Source organism: Larus michahellis, chromosome 22 (genome assembly GCF_964199755.1).
Source record: "Larus michahellis chromosome 22, bLarMic1.1, whole genome shotgun sequence".
NCBI classification, from domain to species: domain Eukaryota; kingdom Metazoa; phylum Chordata; class Aves; order Charadriiformes; family Laridae; genus Larus; species Larus michahellis.
Window position 1 is genome coordinate 5,774,108 of NC_133917.1, and position 13,213 is coordinate 5,787,320.

At 66.1% G+C, this 13,213-nt stretch overlaps 1 protein-coding gene across 1 annotated transcript in view; it reads right to left on the reverse strand.

The window, feature by feature from the left end:
* The window catches only part of ESYT1 (extended synaptotagmin 1), a 16,949-nt gene extending 3,799 nt beyond the window's left edge, over positions 1–13,150 (reverse strand). The window contains exons 1-24 of the mRNA XM_074564795.1: positions 12,828–13,150; positions 11,707–11,748; positions 10,750–10,884; positions 10,588–10,661; positions 10,307–10,379; positions 10,110–10,199; positions 9,934–9,989; positions 9,696–9,819; positions 9,303–9,479; positions 8,917–8,999; positions 8,768–8,816; positions 8,569–8,658; positions 7,995–8,087; positions 7,766–7,837; positions 7,563–7,649; positions 6,406–6,555; positions 4,630–4,761; positions 3,916–4,092; positions 2,943–3,025; positions 2,799–2,847; positions 2,619–2,708; positions 1,535–1,630; positions 284–355; positions 3–185 (exon numbers count right to left, since the gene is read on the reverse strand). Coding sequence (XP_074420896.1) covers positions 3–185; positions 284–355; positions 1,535–1,630; positions 2,619–2,708; positions 2,799–2,847; positions 2,943–3,025; positions 3,916–4,092; positions 4,630–4,761; positions 6,406–6,555; positions 7,563–7,649; positions 7,766–7,837; positions 7,995–8,087; positions 8,569–8,658; positions 8,768–8,816; positions 8,917–8,999; positions 9,303–9,479; positions 9,696–9,819; positions 9,934–9,989; positions 10,110–10,199; positions 10,307–10,379; positions 10,588–10,661; positions 10,750–10,884; positions 11,707–11,748; positions 12,828–13,094 — 2,544 coding nt within the window. The 5' untranslated portion in view covers positions 13,095–13,150. The remainder of the gene's footprint in view (positions 1–2; positions 186–283; positions 356–1,534; positions 1,631–2,618; positions 2,709–2,798; positions 2,848–2,942; positions 3,026–3,915; positions 4,093–4,629; positions 4,762–6,405; positions 6,556–7,562; positions 7,650–7,765; positions 7,838–7,994; positions 8,088–8,568; positions 8,659–8,767; positions 8,817–8,916; positions 9,000–9,302; positions 9,480–9,695; positions 9,820–9,933; positions 9,990–10,109; positions 10,200–10,306; positions 10,380–10,587; positions 10,662–10,749; positions 10,885–11,706; positions 11,749–12,827) is intronic.
* Positions 13,151–13,213: the final 63 nt, after the last annotated feature.

The window sequence follows — 13,213 nt, forward strand, 5'->3', positions numbered from 1 at the left end:
ACAGGGGGCTCAGCACCCCGCCATGGGACCCCCCCACCCCCGGGTGAGGGGACGGGAGGACCCCCCCCCCGCCTCCGGCACCGGGATGGGACTGAGACCTGCAGCTCCAGCGACTCCACGTGCGGCCGCTTGATGAGGAAGGAGAAGCCTTCGTCCCACACGGGCTCGGCCGTCGGGGCGCAGGTCTGGGGGTGGGAGAGCGGGTGAGAGACCCCCCCCCCCCCGCACACACACCCCCCCGTCTCATCCCCCCCGGCCCCCCCGGCCCCCCACTGCGTCGTACCTTGGTCTTGACGGAGACGTCACGCACGGCCAGGCTGGCGAAGGCAGCAGGCGGCTTGGAGCCCTTCCGGAGCTGGGGGACAGCGGGATGGGGACGATGGGGACAACGGGGACCAATGGGGACAGAGGGGACGGATGGAGACCAATGGGGACAGTGGGGACGGATGGGGACGATGGGGACGGATGGGGATAGATAGGGATGGATGGGAATAGATGGGGACAACGGGGATGACAGGGAGCGATGGGGACGGATGGGGACAAATGGAGACAGTGGGGATGGATGGGGATGGATGGGGACCAATGGGGACCAATGGGGATAGCTGGGGATGGGGACAATAAGGACCGATGGGGACAATGAGGACCAATGGGGACGGATGGGGATGGATGGGAACCAATGAGGATGGATGGGGACAATGGGGATGATGGGGACGGATGGGGACAATGGGGATGGATGGGGATAGATAGGGATGGATGGGCATAGATGGGGACAACAGGGATGACAGGGAGCGATGGGGACGGATGGGGAGCAATGGGGACAGTGGGGACCAATGAGGATCGATGGGGCCGATGGGGATGGATGGGGATTGATGCGGATGAAGGGAACAGATGGGGACGGATAGGGACAATGAGGACCAATGGGGATGTATGGGGATGATGGGGACAATGGGGACGGATGGGGACGATGGGGATGGATGGGGATAGATAGGGATGTATGGGCATAGATGGGGACAATGGGGATGACAGGGAGCGATGGGGATGGATGGGGACAGTGGGGATCGATGGGGATGGATGGGGATAGATAGGGATAGATAGGGATGGATGGGGATAGATGGGGACAACAGGGATGACAGGGAGTGATGGGGACGGATGGGAATGGATGGGGACCAATGGAGACAGTGGGGACCAATGGGGACGGTGGGGATGGACGGGGATGGATGGGGATGGATGGGGATGGATGGGGATCGATGGGGATGGATGGGGACCAATAGGGACCGATGGGGATGGAGGGAACGGATGGGGACAATGGGGACCGATGGGGACAGATGGGGACCAATGGGGATGGATGGGGATGGGGACAATGAGGACTGATGGGGACAGACGGGGATGGATGGGGATGACAGGGATGATGGGGATGATGGGGACGGGGATGGGGACGATGAGGACCGATGGGGACGATGGATGGGGATGATGGGGCCGGGGGTGGGGACGACGAGGACCGATGGGGACGGATGGGGACGGAGCGGTCACTCACCTGGAGGTCGTCGGCTCGGTCCACGAAGACGGAGAGCAGCGCAGCCGAGAGCTCCTCGCCGCGGGGGGGCTGCAGGAGGCTGTTGGTGTGCAGGACCTGGGGGGACACGGGGGGTGGGCGGGCTGGGGGGGGGCCGCCACGGCGCAGGGACACACGGGGACAGGGATGCACGGGGACACATGGGGATGCTCAGAGATGGGGATAGGGATGGGGATGGGATGAGATGGGATTGGGGTAGGATTGGGATGGGGATTGGGTTTGGATAGGATGGGATGGAAATGGGAATAGGGATGGGGATGGGATGGGAATAGGGATGGGATGGGGACAGGGAGGGAACAGGGAGGGGGATGGGTTGGGATGGGTTTGGATGGGAACGGGGATGGGGATGGGAAGGGATGGGATTGGGTTTGGATAGGATGGGATGGGGATGGGAATAGAAATGGGATGGGGATCAGATGGGATTGGATGGGAATGGGATGGGGATGAGGATGGGAATGGGATGGGATGGGGATGGAGGTGGATGGGGATAGGATTGGGGTGGGATTGGGATGGGACAGGGATGGGTATGGGATGGGGACAGGGATGGGGATAGGAATCAAATGGGGATGGGATGGGGACAGGGAGGGAACAGGGAGGGGGATGGGTTGGGATGGGTTTGGATGGGAACGGGGATGGGGATGGGAAGGGATGGGATTGGGTTTGGGTAGGATGGGATGGGAATAGGAATGGGATGGGGATCAGATGGGATTGGATGGGGATCAGATGGGGATGGGGAGGGATGGGAATGGGATGGGGATGGGAATAGGAACGGGATGGGGACGGGAATCGGATGGGATGGGATGGGATGGGGACAAGGACGGGGATGGGATGGGGATCAGATGGGGTTGGATGGGGATGGGAACGGGATGGGGATGGGAATAGGAATGGGATGGGGACGGGGATGGGATGGGGACGGGGATGGATGGGGATGGGATTGGGGCAGGATTGGGATGGGACAGGGATGGGGATGGGAATAGGGATGGGGATGGGAAGGGGCTCAGGGCCGGCCGTGCCCCCTGTGTCCTGGTGTCCCGGGGGCCGTTACCTGCTGGAGGAGGGCGACGCTGGGGCGGGGGTCCAGGCTCTCCAGCCGCACGTGCAGCCGCCCCGACTTCACCTCCTCCAGGGGCAGCCACTGGTGGGACAGGGAGGGTGGGTGAGACCCCCCCGGCGCAGTCACCCCCCCCCCTCCCCGCTGCAGCCCCCCCCGGCCCCTCTCTCCTACCTCATCCACGACGCGGCTGCTCAGCACCCGCCTCAGCGGCACCTTGCACCTGGGGGGGGGGGGGGGGAGTTGGTGAGGGCTGGGGGGGGGGGAGGGGAGCCACCCCACAGCCCCCTGCCCCCCCCCCGCCCCCCCAGCACCCACCGGCCCAAGAAGTCGTCCTTATCGATGTCCTTGTCGAAGAGCTCGAACTCCACGTCCTGCCCCGGGATGTTGTCCACGATGGCCTGGGCAGGGAGAGGTGTCACCGGTGGGGACAACCCCCCCACCCCACCCCCCCCGGACGCCTGGCTCCCCCCTGCCTCAGTTTCCCCTCCTGGGGGAAGGATGGCATCCCCCCCTCCGCCCCCAGCACATCCGTGCCCACGTGGATGGGAAGGGGTGGGGACGGGGATATGGGATGGGGACGGGAATAGGAATGGGATGGGAAGGGGAAAGGATGAGGATGGGGATATGGGATGGGATGGAATGGGGATGGGATGGGGATGGGGACGGGAATAGGAAAGGGATGGGGATGGGAATAGGGATGAGATGGGGATGGGAATAGGAATGGGATGTGGATGGGATAGGGATGGGATGAGATGGGATGGGGATGGGATGGAATTGGCGAGGGGAAGGGATGGGGATGGGATGGGAATGGGGATATGGGATGGGATGGGGATTGGGTTCAGATAGGATGGGACGGGGACAGGGACAGGGATGGGATGGGGAGGGAAGGGGATGAGGATGGGGATGGGATGGGAATAGGGATGAGATGGGATGGGATGGGGATGGGACTAGGAATGGGATGAGGATAGGGAGGGGAAGGGATGGGGATATGGGATGGGGATGGGGATAGGAATGAGATGGGGATTGGGTTCGGATAGGATGGGACAGGGACAGGGACAGGGATGGGATGAGGAGGGATGGGGATGTGATGGGATGGGATGTGGATGGGATGGGAATAGGGATGGGGTGTGGATGGGATGGGAATAGGGATGAGATGGGGTGGGATGGGATGGGGATGGGAACAGGAATAGGAATGGGATGGGGATGGGGATATGGGATGGGACGGGGATGGTGATGGGAATAGGGGTGGGATGGGATGGGACGGGGACAGGATGGGGACGGGGGGTACCTCGTAGACCTCGTTCCAGCGGGGGTTGAGGTCCTCCTTGATCACGCGGCTGCGGAAGACCCTCCCGGCCACCCGGACCTTGGTGTAGGGGTCGGAGCGGCCCCGCACCACCCCCTTGAAGAAGTTGTCTTTGGCCACCAGGTTCTCGGCCTCCAGGAGGTGGATCCGCAGCACGCGCTGGGGACACGGGGGGGACGTGCTGGCACCGGGAGGGGGGGGCCGCCAGGCATGGCCAGCCCCAACCGCCCCCAGCCCTCACCCCCCCCCCCCCACCCTGGACCCCCCCAACCTCACCCCAGGATCCCCCCCATCCTCCCCACCAGGACCCTCCTGGTCTTCAGGTCCCACAGATTCCCATCCTGCCCCCCCAGGACCCTCCATCCTGCCCCCCCCCACAAAGGACGCCCCATCCTGCTCCCCAACACCCCCCCCCCTCCCCTGACCCCCATCCTGCCCCCCAGGACCCCCCATCCTGCCACCCCCAGGACCCCCCCCATCCCCTGACCCCCATCCTGCCCCCCAGGACCCCCCCCATCCCCTGACCCTCATCCTGCCCCCCAGGACCCCCCATCCTGCCCCCCAGGACCCCCCCAGCCCCCCTACACCATTCCCCTCTGCAGGTCCCCCCACTCCTGACCCCCATCTTGCCCCCCACCCCCCGAGTCCTCCAGACCCCCGGTGGATCCCCCAACCCCGCCCCCCCCCCCCCCCCACCTCGGTGCCGAACTGTGGGTCAGGGCTGGCCTGGGGGGGCCGGTGGGTGCCGCCGGTGCTGGCGGGGGGGTCTAGCTGCCCTGGGGGGGTGGGTGGGGGGCCAGCGTTCTCCGGGGCGTCGAAGAAGAGCACCTGCGGGGATGGGGGCGAGGAGGCGGCGGTGGGGGGTGGGTGGGGGGGGGTGGGTGTAAGAGACATCCCATAAATTCCCTGGGGGGGGGCGGGGGGGGCATGCAGAAGGCCCTCCAAGCCTTCCACGGAACGCTTCAAACACGCGCGAAGGCGCCTGGCCGGGTGGGGAGAAGGCTCTTGCGCAGGCAGGATAGTTCTGCCACTGGTGTGATGAGCTTGCTCGTCCTCTGCTCCCCCCACCGCCCCCCCCTCCCACCCCCCCAGGCCATTGTGTCCCGCGAGCGACCTTCGCTTCGCCGCGCGTACGGCAGCGTACGGCAGCCCAGCGCGCCCTCCCGAAGATCACCGAGCTCGCGCTCCACAGGTGGGACTCTAGTTCTCCTCTCCCCACCCGAATCGTGCGGCCGCTGTCACCCGGGACGGGACGGGATGGGGAGGCGGGGGGGGCGGGGGGAGAAACCTGGGGTGAAACTGCCCCATAACGAGTGGGGCGGGCCCTGCTAATCCAGCAAACATAAAAGGGGAAAAATAAGCGCCCTTACGGGGGGAACAAAGAAGAAACAAAAGAAGACCGTGTCTGGGAAGATTCTTCCCAAGGAAGAAGACCATGCCTGGGAAGACTTTTCCCAAGAAAGAAGACCATGCCTGGGGAGATTCTTCCCAAGAAAGAAGACCGTGCCTGGGAAGATTCTTCCCACGAAAGAAGAAGATTATGCCTGGGAAGATTCTTCGCAAGAAGACCGTGCCTGGGAAGATTTTTCCAAGAATGAAGATTATGCCCAGGAAGATTCTTCCCAAGAAAGAAGAACGTGCCTGAGAAGATTCTTCCCAAGAATACCATGCCCAGGAAGATTCTTCCCAAGAATACCATGCCCAGGAAGATTCTTCCCAAGAAAGAAGAAGATTATGCCCGAGAAGATTCTTCCCAGGGAAGAAGACCATGCCCAGGAAGATTCTTCCCAAGAAAGAAGATCAATGCCAGGGAAGATTCCTCCCAAGGAAGAAAACCGTGTTTGGGAAGATTCTTCCCAAGAAAGAAGACTGTGTGTGGGAAGATTCTTCCCAAGAATGAAGATCAATGCCGGGGAAGATTCTTCCCAAGGAAGAAAACCGTGCCCAGGAATATTCTTCCAAGAAAGAAGATTATGCTCGGGAAGATTCTTCCCAAGGAAGAAAACCATGTCTGGGAAGATTCCTCCCAAGAAAAAGGAAGATTACGCCTGGGAGGATTCCCTGAAAAAGACGCTGGATCCCGGCCCGTTGAGCTCTTTCTCTCTCTCTTCTTCTCTGTGTCTTCTCCTTTCTCCATCCCTCGCTTTCTCTTTCCTCTGGCAGTCGTTAAGTAACGGTCAGAGTTATCACCTTCATTAAAAACACGCCGCGCCCCTCACCCTCCGCCACCGCTTGTCGCACACCTCGCCAATTACCGTGGCCTCGTTAAGACCCCGCGCTAACCGTTTTGGCCACCTAACGAACGTTTCTACGCGGACCTGGCGATTCCCCCCGCCTTCCTCCCCACCGCCGGGAATCTACGGGTCTGAAGTCGTCCCCCACCCCCCCCATTCCCCCTCTTTTCCTGAGGGTGGGACATGAAAGGTGGAAGGGGCAGGAACCCCCCCCCCCGACACCCCCCCAGCCCCTCACCCGCAGGACCAGCTTCATGTGGAGGCGGCTGCCGGGCCCCGAGCGCTGGAGCTGGAAGGGCTGGTGCAGGGTGAGATCCGGCGCCTGCAGCAGGCGGGAGAGGGGCAGCGAGAGGGACCCCAGGCTGCCCTGACGGGGGTCGTCCTTCACCTGGGGGGGGACGACACACACGACACAGGGGGTGGGGGTCACGGGAGGCCAGGGGGAAAGCGGCCCGGGGAGAGGTTGGGGGGAATATGGGGAAAAAAGGGGAGAAAGGGGCGAGAAACGGGTGAGAAACGGGTGATGGAGGTTTTGGGGGGGGGGGGAATGGGAGGGGGGTTTGGGGGGTTATGGGGAGAAAGGGGGGTTGGAGTACATGGGGGGGAAACGGGATGGGGATTTGGGGGGATATGGGGAGAAAGGGGGGAGAAACGGGGGGTTGGAGTATGCGGGGGGGGAAACGGGATGGGGATTTGGGGGGATATGGGGGAGAAAAGGGGGAGAAACGGGAGAAAAGGGGGAGAAAAGGGGTTGGAGGATGTGGGGGGGAAACGGGATGGGGATTTGGGGGGATATGGGGGGAGAAAGGGGGAGAAACGGGAGAAAAGGGGGAGAAAAGGGGTTGGAGGATGTGGGGGGAAACGGGATGGGGATTTGGGGGGATATGGGGAGAAAAAGGGGGGAGAAGGGGGTTGGAGGATTTGAGGGAGAAACGGGACAGGGATTTGGGGGGAATATGGGGAGAAAGGGGGGGGGGTTGGAAGATTTTGGGGGAAATGAGACAGTGATTTGGAGGGATATGGGGAGAAAGGGGGGAGAAAGGGGGAGAAAGGGGGGAGAAAGGGGGAGAAAGGGGGAGAAAGGGGGGAGAAGGGGGGAGAAGGGGGGAGAAAGGGGGGAGAAATGGGGTGCTGGAGGATGTGGGGGTGGAAACGGACAGGGGACAGGGATTTTGGGGGTGTTTGGGGAGAAATGGGGGAGAAAGGGGGGGGGTTGGAGGATTTTTTGGGGGAAAACAGGCTGGGATTTGGGGGGAATACGGGGAGAAAGGGCGGGGGGGGAAGATTTGGGGGGGGAAATGGGGGCAGGGATTTGAGGGATACGGGGGAGAGATGGGGCTGGGGCTGGGGGGGATGGGGGGGGTGAATGTGGGGAGCTGTTGCGGGGGGTCTCGCCTGGATGTCCACGTCTTGGTTGACGGGGTCGTGCAGGAAGAAGCGAAAAGCATCTTCCCAGACGGGCGCCGAGGTGTTATAGACCACCTGGGGGGGGGGGGAGGGGGGCGAGAAATGGGGTTAGAACCCAACCCCCCCCCGACTCCGGTGGGTCCCTGGTCCCCCACCCCAACCCCTCCTCGGCTGGGCTCCCCCCAGCCCACCTTGCTCTCCTGCGTGACGTCCTGCACCGAGACCTGCACCATGGGGTTGGGCTCCTTGCCCGGCTTCTTCACCTACGCAGAAACCGGGGGTTGAAGGAGGGGGCGGGGGGGTGTCCCCACACACGTCTGACACCCCACCACCCCCCCCCCCATCATGCCCGGGGCAGGGAATTGGCCACCTGAGCCTCCTCCCTGCCCCCGCAGACCCCCCCCCCCCACACACACTCACGGGCAGCTCCTCGGCCCGGTCCAGGTACACGACCAGGATGGCGGCAGACGGGGGATCGGGTTTGGCCACGATCGTCCGGTTCCTCTCCAAAACCTGGGGGATGTGACCCGGGGGGGGGGGGGGGGGGCGGGTAGAGATGGCGTCGGGGGGGTGGGGTGGGGGGGGTCTCTGAGGCAGACAGCACCTGCCCCCACCCCTGGCCCCCAACCTTGTCACACACCCCCCCCAGGCTGGGCTGAGCCCTGGCAAATTCATCCCTGGGCTGCGGCCTGGGAAACTCATCTCTGGGCTGAGCCCCAGCAAACTCCTCTCTGGGCTGAGACCTGGGAAACTCCTCTCTGGGCTGAGACCTGGCAAACTCATTTCTGGGCTGAGCCCCGGCAAACTCATCTCTGCGCTGAGGCCTGACAAACTCATGTCTGGGCTGAGACCTGGGAAACTCATCTGTGGGTTGAGCTCCGGCAAACTCATTTCTGGGCTGAGCCCCGGCAAACTCATCTCTGCGCTGAGGCCTGACAAACTCATCTCTAGGCTGAGCCCCGACAAACTCATCTCTGCGCTGAGCTCCGCTCACCTGCTCCAGCTTGGAGGCGTCGGCCATGAGGGAGAGCCACTCCAGGCGCAGGTGCAGCCGACCCCGGCCCCCCTCCTGCAGCGGGAACCACTGGCGGGGGTGGGGGGGGGGACACAACACACAGGACACAGAGGGGTCAGCACGGCCCCCTCCGACCCCCCCCCCTCCAGCACCCCCCTTCCTTCGCCCTGGCACCCACCTCCTCCAGCACCCGGGCCTTCAGCACCTCCCCAAAATCCAGCTTCATCCTGAGGGCGGGGGGGGGGGGAGGGAAAGGCCGTGAGCTGTTGGATTTGGGGGGGCTTTGGGGGGGGGGGGGGGGGGGGTGTCTGCCCCCCCCCACCTCACCTGCCCAGGAGATCGTCCTGGTCGGGGTCCTTGTCAAACAGCTCCACCTCCATCTCCTGCCCCGGCACCTCGTGGACGATGAACTGGGGGGGGGACGGACACAGGGTCGGCGTAGGGACACACACACACACACACACGGACAGAGACATGGCGGGGGAGGGGGTGGGATGTACATGGGGAGGGCGGGGGGTCCCCACGCCCAGGCTGGGGACACCACCGGGGGGGTGTCCCCGTGTCGGGGTTGGGACGCTCCTGCTGCCCCCCCCCCCCCAGCCCGGCTGGGGATATGGGGAGGGTCCTTGTGCCCACCCAACCCCCCCCCCCCAACAACCGCGGCTGGTTTGGGGGGGGGGGTGATGGGTCTGGGGGGGGTGGGGGGGTCGCACCTCGTAGACCTCGTCCCAGGTGGGGTTGAGGTTGTTGTCGATGACGCGGCTGGTGGCCACCTGGGTGCCCACCCGCAGGACGGCGTAGGGGTCCGACTTGCCCTCCACCAGCCCCCCCATGAACCGATCCTTCGAGCGCAGGTCCCGGGCGGCCCGGAGGTGCACCCGCACCACCCCCTGCCAGAGATTTGGGGGGGGGGTGTCAGCTAGGAAGGGACACCCCCCCCCGCCAGAGATTTGGGAGGGGGGAGTGTGGGGGGGGGGGTGTCAGCTAGGAAGGGACACCCCCCCCGCCAGAGATTTGGGGGGTGGGGGGAGGTTGGGGGGTGTCAGCTAAGAAGGGACACCCCCCTCCCCTCCACACTCCCCCCGCCCCCCCGGGACAGCCCTTACCCGGGGCAGGGGGCAGCGGAGCTGGGCGGCATCGTGGAGGTCGGGGACCAGCGGGACCAGGAGGCGGTTGGGAAGGACGAGGTAGGAGGAGATGGCGTCCATGATCATCGTGTCCGACATGGAGCTGGGAGGGGGAAAAGACACACAGTCATGGGATTGGGGGGGTGGAGGGGGGCATGGATGTGACACCACCCCACCACCCCCCCCCAGAAGTCCCTGCAGCCGGGCTGGGGCTCACCTGAGCCCCGGGATGTCCAGGAGGTTGGTCATCCCCGTCCAGTTGATGTCCAAGGTCTGGGAATGAGGTGGGGTGGAGGGGTGGGGGGGAAAGGGGTCAGATTGGGGGGCGGGGGGGCAGACCCCAGCCCCATCCTGCCTGTCCTGGGGAGGGGGGGGAGCGGGGGGGTTACTCACCGGGCGCCGGATGAAGAACATGGTGAGGGCCCCCACGATGGGGACGTCCCCGATGAGGGGCTCCAGGATGATCCGCAGCATCCCGTGCAGCTGGGGAGGGCGGGGGGGGACAGAGTTGAGACGTGACACCCCCACACACACACACACACACCCCCCGCCAGCTCCCCGGGCCCCCAACCCCGGCCCCCCCCCCTCACCTGCATGCCTTTCACCCCCGCCTTGCAGAAGAACTTCTTCACCTCCACGTCGATCTGGACGTCACCCACGTAGCTGCGGGGGACGGGACATAGGGACGAGGTGGGGGGGTGGTATTTCTTCACCACAACGACCCCCCCCCAACGAGGGGGAGCTCCAGCAGCTGGTGTGGGAGACCCCAGACAAGGAGTTGGGGGGGGGGGGGGGGGCACAGACGACACACACGACACGGGGGGGATTGAGACCTGACGCCTTCATCACACGGGTGACTCCGGCCGCTCACCTGATGTTGAGATCCAGCAGGATCTGCTTCTTGTGGGCGCCGGGGTGAGCCCGGACCCCCAGGACCCGGAGAGGCTGCGGGGGGAAGGGGGGGCAGCGGTGAACGGTGCCCGGGGGGGGGGGGGGGGGCGAGGGGGGCACCCCGCCCCGGGGGGAGCCCTACCTTCTCGCCCATGTCCACCCTGGTGAAGGTGAAGGTCTGGAGGTGGGTGTTGGAGGCCCGGATGGCCGGAGCGATGTTCTCCACCAGCAGCTTCTCCATGTACTGCCCGAAGAAGGGCCAGGCCTGCGCCAGCACCTGCCGGCGGAGGGACGGATGGACGGAGGGATCGAGGGAAGGACGCGGGGACGGAGGAATGCAGGGAGGATGCAGAGACCGAGGGATGGATGGAGGGGTGGAGGGATGCAGGGATCAAGGGAGGGATGCAGGGATGGAGGGACATAGGAGGGAGGGAGGGATGGCTGGAGGGATGGATGGAGGGAGGGAGGGATGGATGGAGGGAGGGATGGAGGGATGCAGGGATCAAGGGAGGGATGCAGGGATGGAGGGAGGGATGGAGGAACATAGGAGGGATGGATGGAGGGAGGGAGGGAGAGGGATGCAGGGGGGATGCAGAGAGCAAGGGATGGATGGAGGGATGCAGGGATCAAGGGAGGGATGCAGGGATGGAGGGAGGGATGGAGGGACGCAGGAGGGATGGATGGATGGATGGGTGGATGGTGAGATGGATGGAGGGAGGGGCGGATGGATGCAGGGATGGAGGGAGGGATGGATGAAGGGACGGATGGAGGAGGGACAGATGGAGGCAGAGAGGGATGGGGGGATGCAGGGATCAAGGGAGGGATGGAGGGACAGATGGATGGATGGATGGAGGGACGGATGGAGGGATGGAGGGAGGGAAAGTGGCAGAGAGGGATGGAGAGATGCAGGGATCAAGGGAGGGATGGAGGGACACAGGAGGGATGCAGAGATCAAGGGAGGGAGGGATGGATGGAGGGCTGCAGGGCTCAAGGGAAGGATGCAGGGATGGAGGGAGGGATGGAAAGAGAGAGGGATAGAGGGAGGGATGGAGGCAGGGATTCCGGGCTGGAGGGCAGGATGGACGGACGGACACCTCACCTTGTTCAGCCATTCCGCCCTCTCCACGTCCGGGAAGCTCACCTGCGGGCGGACAGGCCGGGGGTGTCGTGAGGCCGGGGGTGGGGGTCGGGGGGGTGGGTGTAATTCTGTCCGGATGCCGGGAGGGGGGGGGAAAGGGGGAAGCCCGGCCGCAGTTTTTGCTCCGTGTGACGTCACGGCCCCACCCAGTTGCGTGCCTCAGTTTCCCCAACCGGGGCTGTCTCGGGAAGGGGGGGGAGGGGGGTGCGATCACAGCCGGGGCCGAGGTGGGGTGTGTGACACCCCCCCCGCAGCTGTGACCAACATCTGGCGGCAGCTCCAGCCCCGTAGTGGCCGTTCCCGCGGGGGGGGAGGGGGGGGTATCTCGAGAAGGGGGGTCTCGACCCCCCCCGGCACCACGGGAGGGGGTCCCGGCCCCCCCGCGCCCGCCCCAGCCCGCGGCCGGGCAGGAAACGGCCCCCCCCCCCGGGCCCGGTGAGTCACGGCCCGTCCTCGGCGCTGCCGGAAGGCCCCGGGCGGTACCCGGGGGGGGCCGGTTACCCCATCGCGGGGGGGCCGAGCGGGGGGACCCCACCCGGGGGCAGCGGGGGGTGCGATGCAGCGTTTGGCGGTCCCGGGAGGAGGGGGGGGGTGGGGAATGCGGTGCAGCCGGCGCGGAGGGTCCCGGTGCAGCGGGGTGGGAGGTGGGGGGGGTGTCCCCGTTAGCGAAGCCGCGGTGGATGCGGTGCGGCTGGTGGGGGGGTGCGGGACCCCGGGGGTCCTGCCCGCCCCGGGGAAGCCCAAGCGGGGGTGCAGCGCAGCGGAGGGGGGGGATCCCCGGTAGCGGGGCCCGGGGAGGATGCGGTGCAGCCGGCGGGGGCGGGGGGAGCCCGGTCCCGGGGGTCCCGCCCGGCGGGGGGAGCCCAAGCGGGGACCGCGGCGCAGCCGATGGGGTCCGCCCGGCCCGGGGGTCCCGCGGGGGGGACGGCAGCGGTGCGGTAGCCCGGTTCCCTCCCCCGGCGGGAGCCGTTCGGTGCCGCTGCCCCGGGCGAGGGGTGGCCCCGGGGGAAGAAGGGTCCCGCCCGGCGGGAGGAGCCCGGTGCGGAGCTAACGGCGCGGGCGATAAGCGGGCGGCCGCTTACCCATGCCGGCAGCTCCCCGGCAGCCGCGCCCAGCCCGGCGGCGGCGGCGCGCACGGCGGCCTCCTCGTCGCGCTGCAGGCGGGCGGCCAACTCCAACCCGCGCTGCCGGGCGCGCCGCCGCCGCCGCCAACCGGCGTAAAGCGCCAGCGCCAGCACCAGCGCGCCCGCCCCCAGCCCCAGGAGCCCCGCGGCGTAGGCGGGCAGCGCCCACAGCAGCCGCCGGCCCAGCACACCCAGCGCCGACAGCCCCGGGAGCCGCCGCTCCATCCCGCCACCGCCGCCGCCGCCGCCGCCGCTCCCTGGGCGGGGCCCCGCCGTATACGCCACGCCCCCGTGGGCGGGACTTCCCCGAGAAAACCACGCCCCGATGGGCGGGTGTTCTGTTA